The sequence below is a fragment of the Sinocyclocheilus grahami genome, unplaced genomic scaffold, assembly GCF_001515645.1.
Source record: "Sinocyclocheilus grahami isolate Dianchi unplaced genomic scaffold, SAMN03320097.WGS_v1.1 scaffold1280.1, whole genome shotgun sequence".
NCBI lineage: Eukaryota > Metazoa > Chordata > Actinopteri > Cypriniformes > Cyprinidae > Sinocyclocheilus > Sinocyclocheilus grahami.
The window spans coordinates 104519-123531 of NW_015506459.1; the positions used below are offsets into that span (position 1 = coordinate 104519).

Sequence of the window (19013 nt, forward strand, 5' to 3'; positions counted from 1 at the left end):
ATACCACATTCACAAAACAATATATCTTAAAAAGTTGAATTGTAAATTATTCACTCACAACACAAAAACACTCTCACCTATTTTATTTTTGTTCTTACACTAAACATGTCTGGCTTCAAACTCCAGCATTGGAATTCAAAATTCCAGCAACATTTTTTTTTTTCTGTTGACATTTCTGATAATACGAAGATAGATACCTTAAAGTTTGCCTGGTGGACAGATACCACATTCACAAAACAATATATCTTAAATGTAAACCTAATTATAAAGTACCTGCCTTGTATTTACATTTACTATTACCATATCGTAAATATCCTCAATAAAATATCCTCAATAATTAAAAAAAATTAAAATAAAATCTGTATTCCCCGTGCCTTGTTCTAAATCTCTGTCATCGCTGGCGTTCAACATTTGAATTTAAATGTGAAAGTTTAAATAATTACAATAAAAACATAAATCCATAAACACATTGTCGCCTCCTATTGGCGTTTCGATGTAATCTAAAGAAAGGGTCAACGTCTCAGTAAGTGAATCTTTTTCGTAAACTTAATTCAAATGAGTCGAGTCACTGAGATCATTCAAACCCCCAGTACTGCTTTAAACGCTCCCTCTTTGGGCGGATCTAAGCACAGTTTGGCCCATCATCACGTTGCGCACACGGTGTAGGATGTGACTGCGCCACACCCAGCTGTGCCTGAAGTGCAGTTCGCAACTTCGCAGGGACTCGCTTGTGTAATAGTTGGGGGCAACCAGTGGCACGGAGCTCATGCTGCTGCTCCACTGCTGTGCCTCCCCTCATGTCCCAATCACAGCAGAAGGCGGGCGATGCATGAGCGAGAGCCTTTCACGCTTTCGTACGATTATTTGCAACACCGAGACATTGTAATGTCCTATAAGCCTGTTTAAAATGGGCTTGTTTTTATATATCGCTGGATCTGCCAACCCTACCGAGGCTAGTGTCTATGAGGTGAGAGAAGTCTTGCATGGCTCGGTCAGCTTGTCTTGTGCCTGTTGTTTGTCAAACTTGAGCAGAGAATGCAAGCTGCAGGCTCTGCCACTTGTTGACTATAGCCGATTGAACAGTATGCAGTCTATGCACCTTTTATCCTCAGTTTGTAGCGCATGTTAACAGTCTGTGGTTCTTAACAGCGTGCAACCAACGTTGAGTTTCTTTTGCAATCTGATACATCTGTTTGTTACAAGTCTTGCGTGCTAACCGATAGACGTGCGTCAGGTCACGGAAGTGTAGGGCTGTGTCTCAAATCGTAGTTAGCTGCTTACTTGACAGCATTTTTGGGCAAAACTTGATTTCCAAAATGCTGTCTAGGTAGACACCTCCCTAGAGTTTGAGACACTGCCTCTTAGAGTAAATCTGGGCCAAGTTCAGTAAACAAAAGTCTACAGTGTTAGCAGTGGCTGACAAACCAACTGTGGCAGATTTTGAGATTAAATAGGCTAATTTTAAACTAGAATACACTATGACCAGTTGTGTTGTGAATATAAATAAATCAGTATGAACACATAACCATATAAGTTCAACATGATGGTGATTCAACACTTAATTTGAAGCAGTCATTTATCTACCAACGTAATGCGTCTATCACACGTATGATGTCTCTCTGCTTTACAAAGGTCAATGGATTTTGTTATCACTGGTGAAGATAGTGCTGACCTCTTTGTCTGTATTCAAAGAAGTGATTTTTGTATTATTATTATTAATTTTTCTGATTGGCCTTTGAGGAATTTTTTTTTTAATCAGAGTTAGCCGTCTTTTTTCTGTTACAGCAAACTGAATTTTGAGCCACACTCAGTTTTATTCAAATATATGAAATTATATATTTTGATAGTAGCAAGGTGTCTTGAGCATTTTCTTTCCCATTTAGTACAAACAGTTATTATTGAAATAATTTTTCTGCATGTTGTGATGTACCGTATTTCACATTTTATAGAGAATATTATTACAATATAGCTTAGTACAATTTATTAATAGAATACTAATATATAGAATAATAGTACAATATAGCTTGAATAGTTACGTAAACTAATATGACTGCACTGTGTATAGAGTTACTGGTGCTTTTTTCATCTACTGGTCCTGAGATCAAATTGTAATATTATTCTTTTTATTGGATGTAATAGAAGTTCAAAAAGAATACAAGGCTAGGACACTTTTAGTAAATGATGATATTGTCGGTTTGAAGTTCTTGTTGGGTTGCTGAGGTCAATGATCCTTTTTGTCTTTCAGGTTTTGTCAAGTTGTTTTTCATTGCTTGTTGGGTTTAACTGTCAATCCTGGGATTTTGTCAGTGCATACAGTAAATGCAAAGTCGAGAAAAAGTGATCGACTGGCACGTGTCTGGGTCTGTGCAGGAGTGAAAAATACACCAACCAAAAACTTTATAGTGAAAGATGCTTTTATTCCCCCTAGCTGGTTTATAAAATGGTAGAACAAAATTGGCTTTCACAAGAAGTGGTGGGTAAATTTTTTACTATTAGGACTTGTCAGACTCCACATATAGAATTGCTGTGGTTATGCTATTCGGTTCCTTGAAACTTGATGGGCTATTGACATTTAATCATATTGAAGTGTGGTAGTATAAAAACATGGCACAAAACCTGTAAATCGCTCACAAGATAATGACAGTACTGAAGTAGGTTAACTACAGACTGTAGTTCTATCAGACGGCCACATAACCTGAAGATTCAGAGAAGAACACAAATGACTCGGTGATAAACTAGTTTAAAGCCAGATGAAACAGCGCTGGCAAACAGGAGAAACACTGTGCGCAACGATGCAGTCAGAAGGCTTTTCAATCTACAAATCGCCATCATTTACCATGGATTTACTATAGTAACTAACTGCACCATGGTATTGTAGCAGAAATGTGGGATAATCATATTGAATTTTATTAAATCATTACCACAGACTTGTATTAAAGGAGTAATGGAATATAATTACAGTATTTTTGTGGTTAAGCGATAATGTTTGTGCATTTATACTAAATGCATTTAAACAATATATAGTTACATTTTTACCATGGTATTGAGGTGCTATATGTGTGGGTTTTAACTGTGGTTATCATGATCTAAACGTATGCCACTATGGAAGACCATTGGTTCATTTTAATAAAACTCAAAGTCAGAATAATTCAATTTCACCATATAAAAAATAGCTTGTTACAATTTTTACAGATGTTACTTTTTTTGATAATAAACATAAATTTACATCTGCATCCTAACTCAAGCTGCTACTACTGTCAAATGTGCATTTCTAAGAGAGAGAGAGAAAAAAGTAATATTTTTAATATTGCAGCCTGCACTGCAAACTGCTGAAGATACGCGTCATCAAAGTCAGGCAACACAAACCTGTTTCATGATTTGAAACAATATCACTCATTAGAACATGCAGATACTAAGAAATACATTTTTCTATTAAGATATTTATTTTGTTAAAGAAAAATGACTGGACAAGTGTACAGAATTCAAAAATGTGAAGTATTTGTCATGTTCTGGCCATAAAGAATTGTTTAGTTTGTTGGGGTTTTCCCTCTTTTCCTCGCTTTCTTTCGCTTTTAAATGGCTTCTAAATGCACTTGTGCATTTTACTTTCACTTTTCACAAATATTAAAGTTTAAATAAAGTAAAATATTGCCAAAAAGGCACTTTTGCATTTAGTTTTGAAACTAAATCTTTCGCCATCGTCTTGTCTGTCTCACCTCACTCTTCTTGTCGGTCAACTCGACTCATTTTTTTCACATGATAAATTAAATCTGACTCCTGCTGATCTGTGATGCGACTGTCGTTCGGCACGCTGCATTTCAATTCAATTCAAGTTTATTTGTTCAGCGCTTTTCACCATACAAATCGTTGCAAAGCAACTTTACAGCAAATTAAGTTTCTACAATATTTAGTGGTAGCTTATCAGTGGTGAATGTCAGTTAATGTACATATGGCAGAAATGTACGGAAAAATCAATTAAAGACGTATTGAGCAGCCACGTTCAGTTTTTAATTGTAGTGTCTGTTCTCCAACTGAACAAAATGATTTTTATTACTATAAAAAAATGAAACCCTGATAACACCATCAACACTGACTATCGCAACAAGCCTAATTTAAACTTGAAAGGAATAAAAATTTAAAATTTATCTTGATAATTATTGTTACCGACTGATAATAAAATTGTATCATGATAATTTTTTGGCCATATCGCACAGCCCTAGTAGCAAGTTAAAGAGAATTCTGCTGAGTGTATTGTGTAATACCGTATATGCTTTGTTGTCAGTTCCTCATTAAAGACTCTTGCGTTTTAGCTGACTCAGTGTTAGCATTCATCTCTTGTGTTATTTATTAAGATATTTGGCATTGCTGAAGAGAATGAAAGCTAGGATTAATATTGCACACCAGTGGCCAAGTCAATCAACTGCTTTAAGTGGCCATAGCCAGTTCAATTACAGGATTATCATATAATACCAGATCATATGCTGTTGCTGATATTCCACTTCTCACTAAGACTGTGGAAAACAATGTTGGTTAGTCAAGTAGCGTTATTAGACTGGCCAACATTATCTGCTGCTTTCAGCAGCTTCTCATTATAACCTGTTAAACTTCAATTACTTTTCTAATATAATGTTTTCTGGCACTGAAACCGGATATGGACAGAGTCTCCAGAGCTGCAAAGAATTAGTTCAATCTGCCATGATCTATATGCATCTCTCACATGTTACTCGCATGCTTTTGGACAATAAAAAAAGTAAAAAAATCACTCATAAAAACCAAGTGCCATTTATTTGTAAGAAGGCACATTTTTCAGGGAAAACAATGAAAAAAAAAAAAAAAAGTTAAACCAAGTAGATGTACTTCCTGGATGACGAACTATGTGTTCATGTAGTTATTGTGATAAACTCCACTCTTCAAAATAAAGGTATTGGCATTGATGGTTCCACAAGGACCATTTTAACATCAGCGGACCCTTTCTATTGGACAAAAGGTTATTTATAGTGGAAAAAGGTTATTATTCGTTCACATGCACTGAGAAAAAAAAAAGGTTCTTTTAAAAATGATTCACTGAAACTTTGGAGAACCCAAAATGGTTCTTCTGTGACATCAATGTGAAAATGCACTTTTGAAAACGTTGTTTTTAAGATTGTCTGTGTGGTTACTCTGCTAGCACACTTGTGTGAACTTGAGACTTCATACATTGACTTAAAATGACCTTGACACCATTTGGTTGAGAGTAATTTCAAAAATGGGTCAGCAAAGTAGAATTCATTCTGAGAAAAAGTCTTGCATCATTTGTTGCTTGCAGTTTCCACATGGCTTGATATTTAGTATTCAATGGAATGTGATTTATTGTGTGCTGCTTAAACGTCCAACTACTTTTTTTGGGTCACTGTGTGTTTAATAATAACCAGAAACAGTATGTCCAGCTTCATATTGCAGAATTAGCATTGGTTAATTGCAGATATTTGTGGTTCGTGATAAATGAGACACGCAAAGTGCTGTGACAGTCCTTGAAAATGAAAATAATGTTCTTGACCTGCTCAGCAGAGTGGAGACATTTCTGGAATTCTATTTGGTCTTGAATTTATGATTACAGCTTGGTAATGGCTGTAATGTGTAGTAAAAACTGGCAGCTGTGGTTGCTAGAAAATCTGTCGTAAAACAATATTTTAGCAGTGTTTCAGGCATTATGGAAAGACATTTTTGGTGCCTATATTTTAATGTCAATTTAACAGCCTACATGAACTACTTAAATACTTTTAATGTACTGATTATACTGATACGTCGTTATGATATAAGATGTAAAATAGATGGTCATGCTGATTTAAAGTTGATCAAATTTGTGACTTTAAACAATATGAACTGACATATTCATTAACCAATGTTACTCATACATCACTAATTTAATGCAATATGTAACAAAATAGCCTAATGCACATCATTTCAAAAATAATAATAATTAGTTGCATTTATATAGCGCTTTTCTAGGCACTAAAAGCGCTTTTACATTGTCAGGGGGTATCTCCTCATCCACCACCAGTGTGCAGCATCCACCTGGATGATGCGACGGCAGCCATAGTGCGCCAGAACGCCCACCACACACCAGCTTATCAGTGGAGAGGAGACAGAGTGATGAAGCCAATTAACAGACAATCAACGTCTCATCCGAAGGACGAAAAATAAAAACTATAGCTAATAACTATTTACATATAATGATTTCATTGTTTTGTTAAATGTATAAATCAAATGTATATATGAATGTACTAGTTTCACCATAAATTCTATGGAATTTAACTGCCAAAAACCATATTTACAATCTTTTTTCTTTTTTTTTATCTATTTTTAAAATTAAATCTAATACACACACATTTTTTTTCAATATATTTCATAATATATTTCGTTAAGTTATCAGGTTTTACTAGGGATTTCATTCAGTTATCATGTTTTACTAGGGATAGTCTTGCATTATGATCATTGTACATTAAACTTAAGTGTTCCCTTAATCAGCTTTAGCCAATATTGACATCTTTATTAAAACCAACTAAATCAATAGGCAGTGCGGGACCAGAAAGTACAAACTCAATAACCTATTATAAATATAATTCCTCAAATAAATGTTAGTCAAGCAAGTATTGTACAAGGTATTGTTGTTTGTTACCACAGCAGCAGCTTTGTGTGTCTGGGTTTCAACGCACTTTTTGTGTATGATCAGTATACCTTTTACAAAATTGGCAATGTCACATGAAAAGCTTGATGTATATCGGCAACTAAACGTTATTTAATGGTATTTATTCTGTTTGTTAGGATATTGACATAGCAAGATTATCATATATTGTCCCTCATAACAAGTAGTATAAGCATATTTAATTGTTATGCCAATTTGAAATAGCCTGCACAAAACTTTTTTTTTCGCCTTAAAATTCTCCCTCACCTTGCTTGTCTACTGAGTGGACATTTCTCTGAACCCACCATCAGTGACACGGAGAAAACTCCACTCCATACAATTTGTTTTCCCAAGATAATGTATTTTTTTTTTATGTAACATGAGTGGTTTTAATGTAGTCTTCGTAAAAAATATAACAATTTATTATTTTTATTTGAGTTTAGTTATTTTAGTACATCAAGTTAAACTAAATGGAAATGAGAAATGTTGCCTTGGAGACTAGATGAAATAAAATCTAAAATAATAATAAAATATACAAAAACGTAAACTTATTTATTTTATTATTTCAGTGAACATTTTTTTCAAGTAATGGAAATGTTTTTTTCCTTAGTTTATCCTTATTTTTTTATTATGGCAGCACTTTACATTTATTTATTTTTTTACATTTATAGGCAGACTTAACAGCAAAAAAGTGAAGGAAATTTTGGTGTGTTATAGGATCTCACAAACTAGGACAGAACAAAACTTCTTATACCTCTTCGTTTTATTTTGAGCTGTCTCCTCCCATATTGAGGGAGCATCTCATTATAATGCAGCCCTTCTTATGCTCTGCTGCCTGTAGTTTTCTGTAGACCAGTCCCTGGCCCTTGAGTGAAGTGTGTGTGTTTTTGCGTGCCCCTGTTCTTCTCCTGTATCATGACTGTTGCGCTGAACGGACTTTCACAAGGCTGAAGGACTGTGGAGTATCATGTCTATACTGCACCTGAAGACAAGAATGGTAGATAACTGGATCACCTAACTTTCTTATTTATTCATTAACTGATGCATGAAATGAAACTAACATGCCTTTTCAAAGGTTTCTGCTTGTTTTGTTCTGATCTACCTGTATGGTAACTGGGTGTGCTTAATGTGTAACTGGATTTCCTTTAGAAAGAGAAAGAAAGCTAATTGAAAAGGTTAAGTAAGTTGTTAGATTTCACTGTACACAACATTGACAGTGTGACACTATCAAATCAATTAGATGTTCAGGCAGCTTTTGTTCTTTTATGTTTGGATTTGACATGGAACAAAAGTTTTTGGATTTTGGAGCCAGTGCTTTGTTCAGTGACATTGTGCTTTCCCCCTCCAGATCTATAGGGTTATTTCAGGTTGTAAACATCATGAGGTGCGAAGATATTTGTATAATAGTATGTTTTTGTCTTGAATAATATGTCTAAAACCCTTTTTTGAAAATAATAATTAAGATGTTTATATGCATTTAAGGTGTAGGGAAAATGTTTTTTAAATTGATACTCCACATGACATTTTTCGAGAATGGTATAAAAAATTGTTTTCGACAAACTAGGTTTCATTTAATTCTTCTTCATTTCTGGACATTCTTATTTGTCATTGACCAACTTTTCTGGTATAATGTTTGATTCAGGGTTTTACCTGACAAATTTGTTGCTTTATTTCACACAGATGATTAACCTATTTACTGTAAACACAAATTGCACCCAAATATGGCATTGTGTTTGTGTGTGAATAGTTTATCACTGCTTAAAATGAGCTGAACTGATTCATTATTTTATTTGTAAACAGTTGCATGTACTTTGGTGGTAAAATAGTACAGTGATAGTATAAGCTGTAAATACAGTGGAAGTGAATGTTTGTATACCATGGTACATATATTGTTGCTTAATAATAACCATATAGGCATAAGGTATAAGTTGTTTCACACATAATATTACCATACCATTTATCCAAATATTTTCTATTTTTAAGCATCTCGGAAAGCATCCCCCCCATTAGTTTATTTGATGACAATTTACTTTTTTTTTTACCCTTAGGCCATCCAAGCTGTAGATGTGTTTGTTTCTTCATGGGAACAGGTTTGGAGAAATTTAGCATTACATCACTTGCCCAGCAATGGTTCCTCTGCAGAGAGAAAGCAATATTGTGGATAGAGGACTCCTATTTTTATTATTTTAGTTGGAAGCAATGGTTTGAAGTTAAAAACGTCTCCATAATGGATTTGTTTCTTACACAAACACTTCTTTTCACGTTAATTGTTGGACTGGAGTCGTGTGAATTATTGTGAGGTTTTTATCAGCTGTTTGGACTCTCATTCTGATGGCACCCATTCACTGCAGAGGATCCATTGGTGAGCAAGTGATGCAATGAAGCATTTCTCCAAATCGAAACAAACTCATCTACATCTTGGATGGCCTGAGGGTAAGTACATTTTCAGCAAATATTCATTTTAGGGTGAACTATTGCTTTAAGATTTGCTGTTCTAGAGATAATTGTTGAATCCACAAGACATTTATCTTGTATCCTGCTTTTATATTTTATTTTATTTGTTTGTTTTCCCCAGCAGGTACTTCACTGTGAGGGTGTGAATAATAAAAGCTACGTGTGTGAGACAGGACACTGTTGTGGAGAGTCCCAGTGCTGTAGCTACTACTATGAACTCTGGTGTAAGTGCATCATTGTGTTTAATCAGGGTCACAATGTTTGATAGGAATTTATAAAGGCTTGGTCACATTTACCCTAGAATGGCAAAGGAGGCACCGTGTGATACAGGAATGATGATGAAATTAAACTTCCAAAAATTCAATAAACTTGAATCAAACGTGACATTTCTTCAATATCAGGTGCATTTCCTGATTATGCTGATTGCCATTGAGATGACTTTATTTTGCCTGTGGAATTTTGCTGTGCAGGAATAAATGAGACCAAGCCTTAAGAGGCTCAGAAGAACTAAACGGAATATGTGACCCTGGACCACAAAACCAGTCATAAGGGTCAATTTTTTAAAATTGAGATTTATAGATCAGCTGAATAAATAAGCTTTCCATTGATGTATGGTTTGTTAGGATAGTACTTGGCTGAGATACAACTATTTGAAAATCTGGAATCTGAGGTGCAAAAAAAATCAAAATACTGAGAAAATCGCCTTTAAATTTGTCCAAATGAAGTTCTTAGCAATGCATATTACTAATCAAAAATTAAGGTTTAATATATTTACAGTAGGACATGTACTAAACATATTAATGGAACATGATCTTTACTTAATATCCTAATGATTTTTTGGTATAAAAGAAAAATCTATTTTGACCCATACAATGTATTTTTGACTATTGCTACAAATATACATAATTCTGACATAATTCTGGTTTTGTGGTCCAGGGTCACATATATGCTGTAATGAGGAGAAAAGCTTAAGATGCTTGACCTTCTGCAAACTGGAGTAAAAATGACGAATCTCACAAATCCTTATGCAGAGGACCGTTTGTGCATTATCTGTGGTTTTAGTCTAAGAGGAATTGGTCAGGTTTTAAGTAGCTGTATTGCGTACAAAGTCATTTAAAATATTTTGTTGGTTTGTGTGCAGGATTTTTTCCATGTGGTTTATTTTTTTCTGCAGGGTTCTGGCTGGTGTGGGCCATCATCTTCATCCTGAGCTGCTGCTGCGTTTGTCATCATCGTCGCACCAAACACAGACTGCAACAACAACAACGACAGCACGAGATCAACCTCATTGCCTACAGAGAGGTTCACAACTACACATCACTGCCCTTCTACTTCAGTAATGTCATCCTTCTTATTTAAAGTTTTTTAAATTATTATTCTTTTAGCAGAAACCCTGGAAATTAAGGGAATTTAAAAGCTAGAGTAATAATAATCAAATAAAACTGACTTGAAAAGTCATTTCAAAATAGTTAGGAAAGTCATCAGTATGCTATTTTTATATTTATGCTAGAAGAAATATGCCCGAAGCGTGAAACAAATAACGAGAATAATGACATAAGTCAAAATTGATCTCAAATGTTGAAATTATGAAATGCTAAGTCAAAACTGACATAAAAAGTTAAAACTATGACATGGTGTTATTATTATGACATACTAAGTAATAGTGTAAAAATTATGGCCTAAAAGTTAAAATTATGATATAAAAACTGTAATTGTGGCATAGAAATTCAAAAGTATGTTTGCCAAAACATGATTGACATACTAAGTCATTATAAGAAGTCAATTATAATAAAAAGGTATGATAAAACGTTATAAGTTCAAATTATAATAAAAATGAGCAAAACAAATCTATCATAATACTATGATAATTATGAGGTAGTTGAAATAGAAAGTTCTAATTGACAGACTCAATGTTTCATGTCATAATAATGACTTTATCTCATAATTATGACTTAGTGTGAGGGGGAAAAAAGTCAAAATTTAAAGTCATAATTACACACAGAAGTGTTTTATGTCATAATTTTGAATTTATGTCATTATGATTTACCAAAGCATGATTTTGTATTTATTATTATTATTATTTTGGCAAAAATGGGCTTCCATAAGAAAGTTATACAAGTTTGGAACAATATGAGAGTGTCCCTTTAAAGTGTTTACAAATGTAGTTCTTCAACCAAAAACAAAGTCTGAATTTTGAATGCTTCAAATTCTCCCAGCTATTCTCGACATTTTCTCACCATTCTTTATCTTTCAGGATTCCTACCCAACAATCTCCTTCCAGACTATGAGGAGGCAGTGCATCGGCCCGCTACGCCCCCTCCTCCATATAGTGCCTTAAATGCCGGCCCTCCGACCTACACCAGCCCTTTAACCACTGACCAGCAGGATGTGCAGTGTGCACCCAGACAGACCGCTCCATTGCCCCCTGCATCTGACACACTCTGTTCCGGACTAAACATAGAGGACATCCATACCTCTAACGGGTACCACCAGAAAGAAGACAGCAAGGGCGAGATCAAGTTAGAGGGGGGCAGATCCGCACAGAGCACTCTGCCCTTAGAGCAGCCTCCCAGCATGGACAAACAGAACGAGTGCAGGAAGGAGCCGCTAAGGAATGTGGCAATGTATGACGAGAAAGAGAGGATTCTGGGAAGGCACCGCAGATTTACGGGGGACTCTGGGATTGAAGTGTGTGTTTGTGGGCAATGCTTAGAGAGCCATGAGCCCAAAGAATTCGAGGGGCTTTTGAGAGAGGAGGACCAAGAGGACTCTTTCTGCGAGGAATGAGGCCTTCATTCCTATGGAGAGGAAAGTCAGGGACTTCTGTCCCCAGAAAACAGAGTGGAGCGTGGAGCATCGCCTGTGCCTCAATCTCAACCTCATCCTGTCTGCCTCTATTTGCATACTGTTAATGAACAAGAGGCTCCACAACATAGTAACACAGAATCACAAAGCTAAATGCATGACATTACAGGGAAAAAAAGAGTGAGATGGCGAAAGAAAAAGTGAGAGGAAACAATTGGATGCTCTCCGCATTGTTGTTTTATGTACAGAGCATGTTTTATGCAGTTAAAAAGCCCAAAAGTGCACAAGGATGGGCTCTACTTGCTCCATTAGACAATACATGTGGTGCTGTAATGGTGCGTTCAGGCACTCCTGGGAGATTCGTATTTACGAGTTGAGTCGTAATTATGGCATCAGATGCGTTCAAATCACTGTGGTTGGAGAAAGATGGCGTTGTACCTTTTCTACTAAATAAATAAATAATCCACAAAATAATGAATAAGGAATGCACACAAGGTGTGTTTGTGCATTTTTACTATTTTTATTTCAAGGTGCTGTAAATTGAATCATATTCTATTGTAATTGTACAATACTTTTGTACATGCAGCATAGCTAGTTTTATTGTAAATAAAAAATAAAAAAAAGGGGAAAAATATTTCACCTAATTTACTGTCAATATGTCTGTAACTCAGAAACTCCAATATCCATATTTTGCTACTTTGTAATTACAACTTTTTGGTGGCAATCATGTGCGTTCAACTTGTAAATACGATCTTTCCGACATGACGCACCATAAGACATCCACCAGGTGCGGCCACATTTACTCTGCAATTGAAATGACTTCACCCACAAAATTTTGCAATCCATGTGAACATGAGATTTCGCTCGTGTTCAAGTTGGTAACGGGAATGTGTTGCATTCACCAACAGAAAGCTGCTTGGTTTGAAATTGACCTCTGTGTGAGCAGTGCTTCATGCATCGCTACACTGTTGAGAACGGAGCTTTTTTTTTACCTTTGAAATCTCGCTGAAATTTTATAATGTGACCAGACTTTAACTGTGCAATCTTAGGACTGAGATTCTAAATATGTAAACACTGGTGTGCTTGAACTCTCAGTGTCTCAGGACAATCCGAGAGCAATCTAAAAACGGACTGAACACCAAAAAAAAAGACCGTGTGGCACACGGCGTGTGCTTTTAATTTCCATGTCGACTTTCCCTAATGTAATGGGACAAATCTTACTGCTGTGTATTAGGTTTTTGTTTTGCACAATCACATTCTTCTGAATGAATCATATTCATTTCAAATACAAAGTATTTACATATAGTCTTAATATTTTGTATGTTTATATTGTCTTCTATTTTTTTGGCTGCTGTATGCTTTGATGAATTATTCATGATTCATGTGTGTTTGGTATTCAGAACAAGTTTGATTCATAAATCTGCGTTTTAATAGCCAAAGTTGACTATACAGATTATGACATGGGTCAACGACATGACGCACCATAAGACATCCACCAGGTGCGGCCACATTTACTCTGCAATTGAAATGACTTCACCCACAAAATTTTGCAATCCATGTGAACATGAGATTTCGCTCGTGTTCAAGTTGGTAACGGGAATGTGTTGCATTCACCAACAGAAAGCTGCTTGGTTTGAAATTGACCTCTGTGTGAGCAGTGCTTCATGCATCGCTACACTGTTGAGAATGGAGCTTTTTTTTACCTTTGAAATCTCGCTGAAATTTTATAATGTGACCAGACTTTAACTGTGCAATCTTAGGACTGAGATTCTAAATATGTAAACACTGGTGTGCTTGAACTCTCAGTGTCTCAGGACAATCCGAGAGCAATCTAAAAACGGACTGAACACCAAAAAAAAGACCGTGTGCTTTTAATCTCCATGTCGACTTTCCCTAATGTAATGGGACAAATCTTACTGCTGTGTATTAGGTTTTTGTTTTGCACAATCACATTCTTCTGAATGAATCATATTCATTTCAAATACAAAGTATTTACATATAGTCTTAATATTTTGTATGTTTATATTGTCTTCTATTTTTTTGGCTGCTGTATGCTTTGATGAATTATTCATGATTCATGTGTGTTTGGTATTCAGAACAAGTTTGATTCATAAATCTGCGTTTTAATAGCCAAAGTTGACTATACAGATTATGACATGGGTCAAATGTTGGAATTAGGCTTGGAGCTTATAAGTGCTGCTTTATTAATGCTAACCATCAGATTTGGTTGCATGCAAACACTACATAATGTATATTCCTTTGAACCTGTAGGGATAAAAACCTTGCCAAAGGGAGGTGTCTTTAGTACACAAACATTTACTGCTTAAAGTCAGTTATTCTAGGTGCTTAGCCATTGATATAAATGCAGAAACATTTTGCTGTTTTTAAAATAATATACACATAATTGTTGAACTTGATGTTAGATGACACATGGGTACAGATTTGATTAAGCTGTATGGTGGTAATGTGATTTTTCAAGTGCCTTTTTATATCATTTTTGCACTGTTGCAACCACTCTAAATACAGTTTCACATGCCAATTGTCCAGTATCATCTTGAACATTAGCCTCATAGAATATATAGTTCTATACAAAAGCTTTTCTTCATGAAAGCTCAAAAGCTGTGCGTTTGATTTTCAGGTCATATACTTTTCAAAGTGCCTTGATTTTCGTTTCACATGCAAACTAATGAGCCATACATATGTCATTAATAAAATGATTTATTTTTGTATTTCTGCACCAAAGTAGCTTCAGTTCCTCCATGACCACTGAAGCACTCTTTCAAAGCTCTCCATGATAACAAATTCATTTATTTCACTGCCCTAACGAATGTTATTAGTAAAGAGATTTGCTGCTCTTGTCTCTGTGATGACAATCTATTAATATTAGTGCTAGCTTGGAGACATATACCTATGAATCAATCTCTTTCTCTGATATATTACTGAACTGCTGATTTTTTGTCTAACTTTGCAATAATCTATGTAATGATACAAGTTGTGGCGCAGTTCATATTTTTATCTTATCTTGTGTTATGCAAAAATCGTGACACTTTCAATTAAACGCAAATCAAAATAACATGTATAAGTGTTTTCATTTGTTCCTTGTTTTTTATTTTAATGACAATGTAATAGCGGCAGGGATTCTGATTCATTCCAGTGACTCGAATCTTTGAATAGGTTCACTAACGAGATCAGGAATATGGAGTTTATAATATGACAAAAACTATTAATTGGCTAAAATGCTTCGTTTGACTTTTCGGAGATCATCTGCTCTTCCCTGTGGATGACCTCTGACCTACTTTCTGTACGATCTGAATTTCTGCATATTGAATTTTAGAATATTGAATTTGATGTTATGAATTTCATCTTGAAAACTTGAAGCTGTATTTTTAAAAACTGGATATTTGCAGTCAAAGAATTTGGATAAAAAAATTCACTGTTTGAAAATACGTGTCTATAAAACTCTGCTATTAAAAAAAATCAGTTGTGATAAATTTCAAATGTTCAATATTCAAGTTTAAAAAATCTGAACTATGTTAAATGCCACATAATATTCAGTTTTGATAAATGCCACTTGTCAATAATTCAAATATATACAATACAAATTCAAATAGTTTTGTCATATTATAAGCTCCAAACAGGAACTGCCAATGAACACATCTTTTTAGTGAACTGGTTTAAAGTTTCCAGTGCCTTATGTTATTGAGTCAATAAATAAATAAACACACACACACACACACACACACACACACAAAGGCTGAGATTGAGTTCAATCTAAACATCTCTTATTCTTTATTAAATTGCTTGTCTACATTTCTACGTAAGAATCAATAAATGAATAAAATATTTTACAGCATGTTTATTTATTTTTAAATCACTATTTGTACACTTTTATATCACCGCCACTTCTCGCTCAGTCCGTCATGTCACAGTACATTTAGTTTGTTTTTTTGTTGTTGTTGTTGTTGTTTTTTTTACGAACGAGATGTCCTAGCAGTCATTTTTGAGAAGTGGGACAAAACAGGGTGCAAAATTGAAAAAATAAAACCTTGTACTCCGATAAATGAAACTACATTTATGTATCTTATTTGTACTAAGCTACTGAGCTATGCTTTGATACTTTTTTAACAAAATGTGCTTTTTTTACCTTGGACTGTGTAATATAATTTCAGCTTTATCTTTAACAGCATTCAAGATGTTTTTAACATTTCAAAACACATTCTCGTGTTAGCAGACAGATTACACTTTCACATGTGACCAACAATTCCACAACAAATATAAAATATCATAATGAAATGTTATCAAAATATTCAACTGACGGAGTTGACACATCTGAGGGAGGTGACGAAAACCTGAATTTGTAATAATTTGAACGATCAAATACATTGAATCAGTCAATTACTGTATTAAAACAAGCACAACAAACAGTGAGTATGTTAATTGTTTATAAAGCTTTTATTCAAGAGTCACATTTAAGTATTTTGATATATCATTGGAACACAAAATCTTATGGTGGTGACATCTGACGGTGTTGACAAATTTGGCATTTCTTTCACAAAACCAATGGAGTTCATGCAGTAGCCATTTTATTGTTTGCTGTTCATGCTAGATGCTAATGGAACCTGCTTCAGGAGAATAAAATGATCTAAATATTTCAAATAATTTCCTCAGAAATTGGAAGATGGTGTTGACATATCATGGCTGTGACACAGGAAATATTAACATTAGGATTTAAAATATTCTAAAACTAAAACTTAGCAGAGCCTGTCTGACACTGATGTACTCTGCAGAGGTGAACTGTGGCAAGGGGGTCCTTTAGAGTGACAGCTACCCCTGATATTCCCTGATTTTATTACATTTTATTGAATGTCTGACGGTGTTGACAAAAAGCATGTATTAAACATGCATGTGTCATTAAAAAAACAACCTTGCTTTGATAGGAGATATTATTAAGTGTTGCTTTTAATAAAACAAGCTCTTTTTCATCATTAAAATTTAAACAAAATTCTTTCAAATGTGGAGTGTCATGCAGGGAATTCTGGGAATATCAGTTTACAGTTTTTGAATGTAAATTATACATTGATTTGTTAGTTTTACTTCTAAAAACTGTAAAATTAACAGCATTTTATTGTAAAATTACATGAAATGTCTGGTTAGATATTTTACAGTTTTTCCCTGTATATAGTACGGGAACTTACTGTTAACATATTAAAAAAAAAATTCCGTAGCGTTTTTACAAACTTTTACAGTTAAAATTACACTTATTTTTTACAGTGTACTCTGCAGAGGTGAACTGTGGAAAGGGGGTCCTTTAGAGTGACAGCTGCCCCTGATATTCCCTGATTTTATTACATTTTTACGTCTTAAATTGATTTTTCCGTACATTTCTGCCATATGTACATTAACTGACAGTCACCACTGATAAGCTACCACTAAATATTGTAGAAACTTAATTTGCTGTAAAGTTGCTTTGCAACGATTTGTATCGTGAAAGGCGCTGTACAAATAAACTTGACTTGACATTTTATTGAATGTCTGACGGTGTTGACAAAAAGTGGGGACGCAACTTTAAAATCTTATGAAACATGCATGTGTCATTAAAAAACAACCTTGCTTTGATAGGAGATATTATTAAGTGTTGCTTTTGATAAAAAATAGCTATTTTTCATCATTAAAAATTGTTTTAATCCATTTTATTGCATATGAATGATTGAACCCTTCTCTGTGGACTTGGACACACTGTTTTAGACGTAGTGAGAGGACATTAAGAAACACAGATTTGGTATAATAATGAGAAAATTAAATTGAAGGTGATAATTGTGTTAAATACATTCTGTTATTAATCCCTCATGACATTTAAAATTAATTAATATATTAATAAATATATATATATTTTTAAAGCTAATAGCAGTTACCCTTGCTGGACCTGTTTTGTCCCACATCTCAAGAATGACTGACAGTTCAGTTTGTTCACAAACGAGATGTCTCGTTCAGTCAGAGTCGCTTCGACTCTCGGTCAGACTCAGATTCGAAACACCGATTCGTTTAGTGAAGGGCGCATTTGTTCAGAAGGTCCAACTACTAATGAAATGTTTCATGAAATGAAACATGAACGAAACACAACTTATGCTTCGTGCCTTTATCTTGCCTTCGAACATTATAACAACTCAAAAGAAGAGTCTAAAATGTGAAAATCTCAGTCACAGCTAACGTTATATATTCATCTGAAACACTTATCTCGACTTCATTTAAATAATCCCATAGTAATATGCTTTATTACATGTTATTTTATTATTCATTTACTGCAGTACTTTATGCATAATCATCATGACAGTTGTTCCTCCTGCATTAATGTGTAGTTATTCCATTAGTAAACTCCCAATCAAACTTTCCAGTTATCATCAGCAAATGCTTTTGGCTTGGACACTTATTTACAAGCATAATTTCTCGACACACAATTTTTTTTATTTGGATCAACTGTAATATTTTACATAAGAGGAAATCCTTGTTTCTGGAAAATTGGTTCAGTAATGGAGTGATGTTAGTGAACCAATTGTTTGACAATGATGGCAATTTGTTTAATTATTCAGATTTTATTTTAAGATATCACTTTCCTGTATCTAGAAAATAATTTAAAGGGGTCATATGATGCTTTTTTAAAAGATCATTATTTTGTGTATTTGGTGTATCAGAATATGTTGACATGCTTTAATGTTCAAAAAACACATTATTTTTCAAATACTGTACATTATTGTAGGTCCTCTATGCCCCGCCTCTCTCAAACGCTTCGTTTTCTACAAAGTCCCTCCTTCCGACAAGCACAGTCTGCTCTGATTGGCCAGCTGGCCCAGTGCATTGTGATTGGCCGAACACCGCAAGCACTCGTCAGAAATGTAACGCCCCTTACCATAATCGCAAGCTTCATCTTTCAAAATAAATGTAAAGACAGAGCCCGAAAGGGGAACAGAGTAGTGACAGACAGTGATGAAGCTGGTATGTGTGCTGTACACAAGCCACGGTTAAGACAGCTGACTCCACTGTGATGTGACCCCCTCTCTCTCTCTCTCACACTTGTGCTCTCTCTCTCTCTCTC

The 19013-nt window shown here is 34.7% G+C and overlaps 1 protein-coding gene across 3 annotated transcripts; it reads left to right on the forward strand.

Annotated features, from left to right (window-relative positions):
* The first annotated feature begins 609 nt into the window (after positions 1-609).
* On the forward strand, positions 610-13072 carry LOC107568793 (WW domain binding protein 1-like). Of its 3 annotated transcripts, none has more exons than XM_016254772.1 (4): positions 610-967; positions 9240-9342; positions 10293-10454; positions 11373-13072. In XM_016254772.1, exons 1-4 carry the CDS (start codon positions 908-910, stop codon positions 11903-11905), a joined length of 858 nt encoding a protein of 285 aa, XP_016110258.1. In that variant the 5' UTR covers positions 610-907; the 3' UTR covers positions 11906-13072. The 3 variants fall into 3 exon arrangements, with proteins under 3 accessions (XP_016110258.1, XP_016110260.1, XP_016110261.1); XM_016254774.1 differs by having other exon boundaries at positions 9243-9342; XM_016254775.1 differs by lacking the exon at positions 610-967 and adding an exon at positions 7623-7661.
* Positions 13073-19013: the final 5941 nt, after the last annotated feature.

Coding starts and splice junctions, on each gene's coding strand:
- LOC107568793 (XM_016254772.1), top strand. CDS start 908: ATGGGCTTGTTTTTATATATCGCTGGATCTGCCAACCCTACCGAGGCT. Junction 968..9,239: donor CCGAGGCTAGTGTCTATGAG/GTGAGAGAAGTC, acceptor TGTTTTCCCCAG/CAGGTACTTCACTGTGAGGG. Junction 10,455..11,372: donor ATCACTGCCCTTCTACTTCA/GTAATGTCATCC, acceptor TTTATCTTTCAG/GATTCCTACCCAACAATCTC.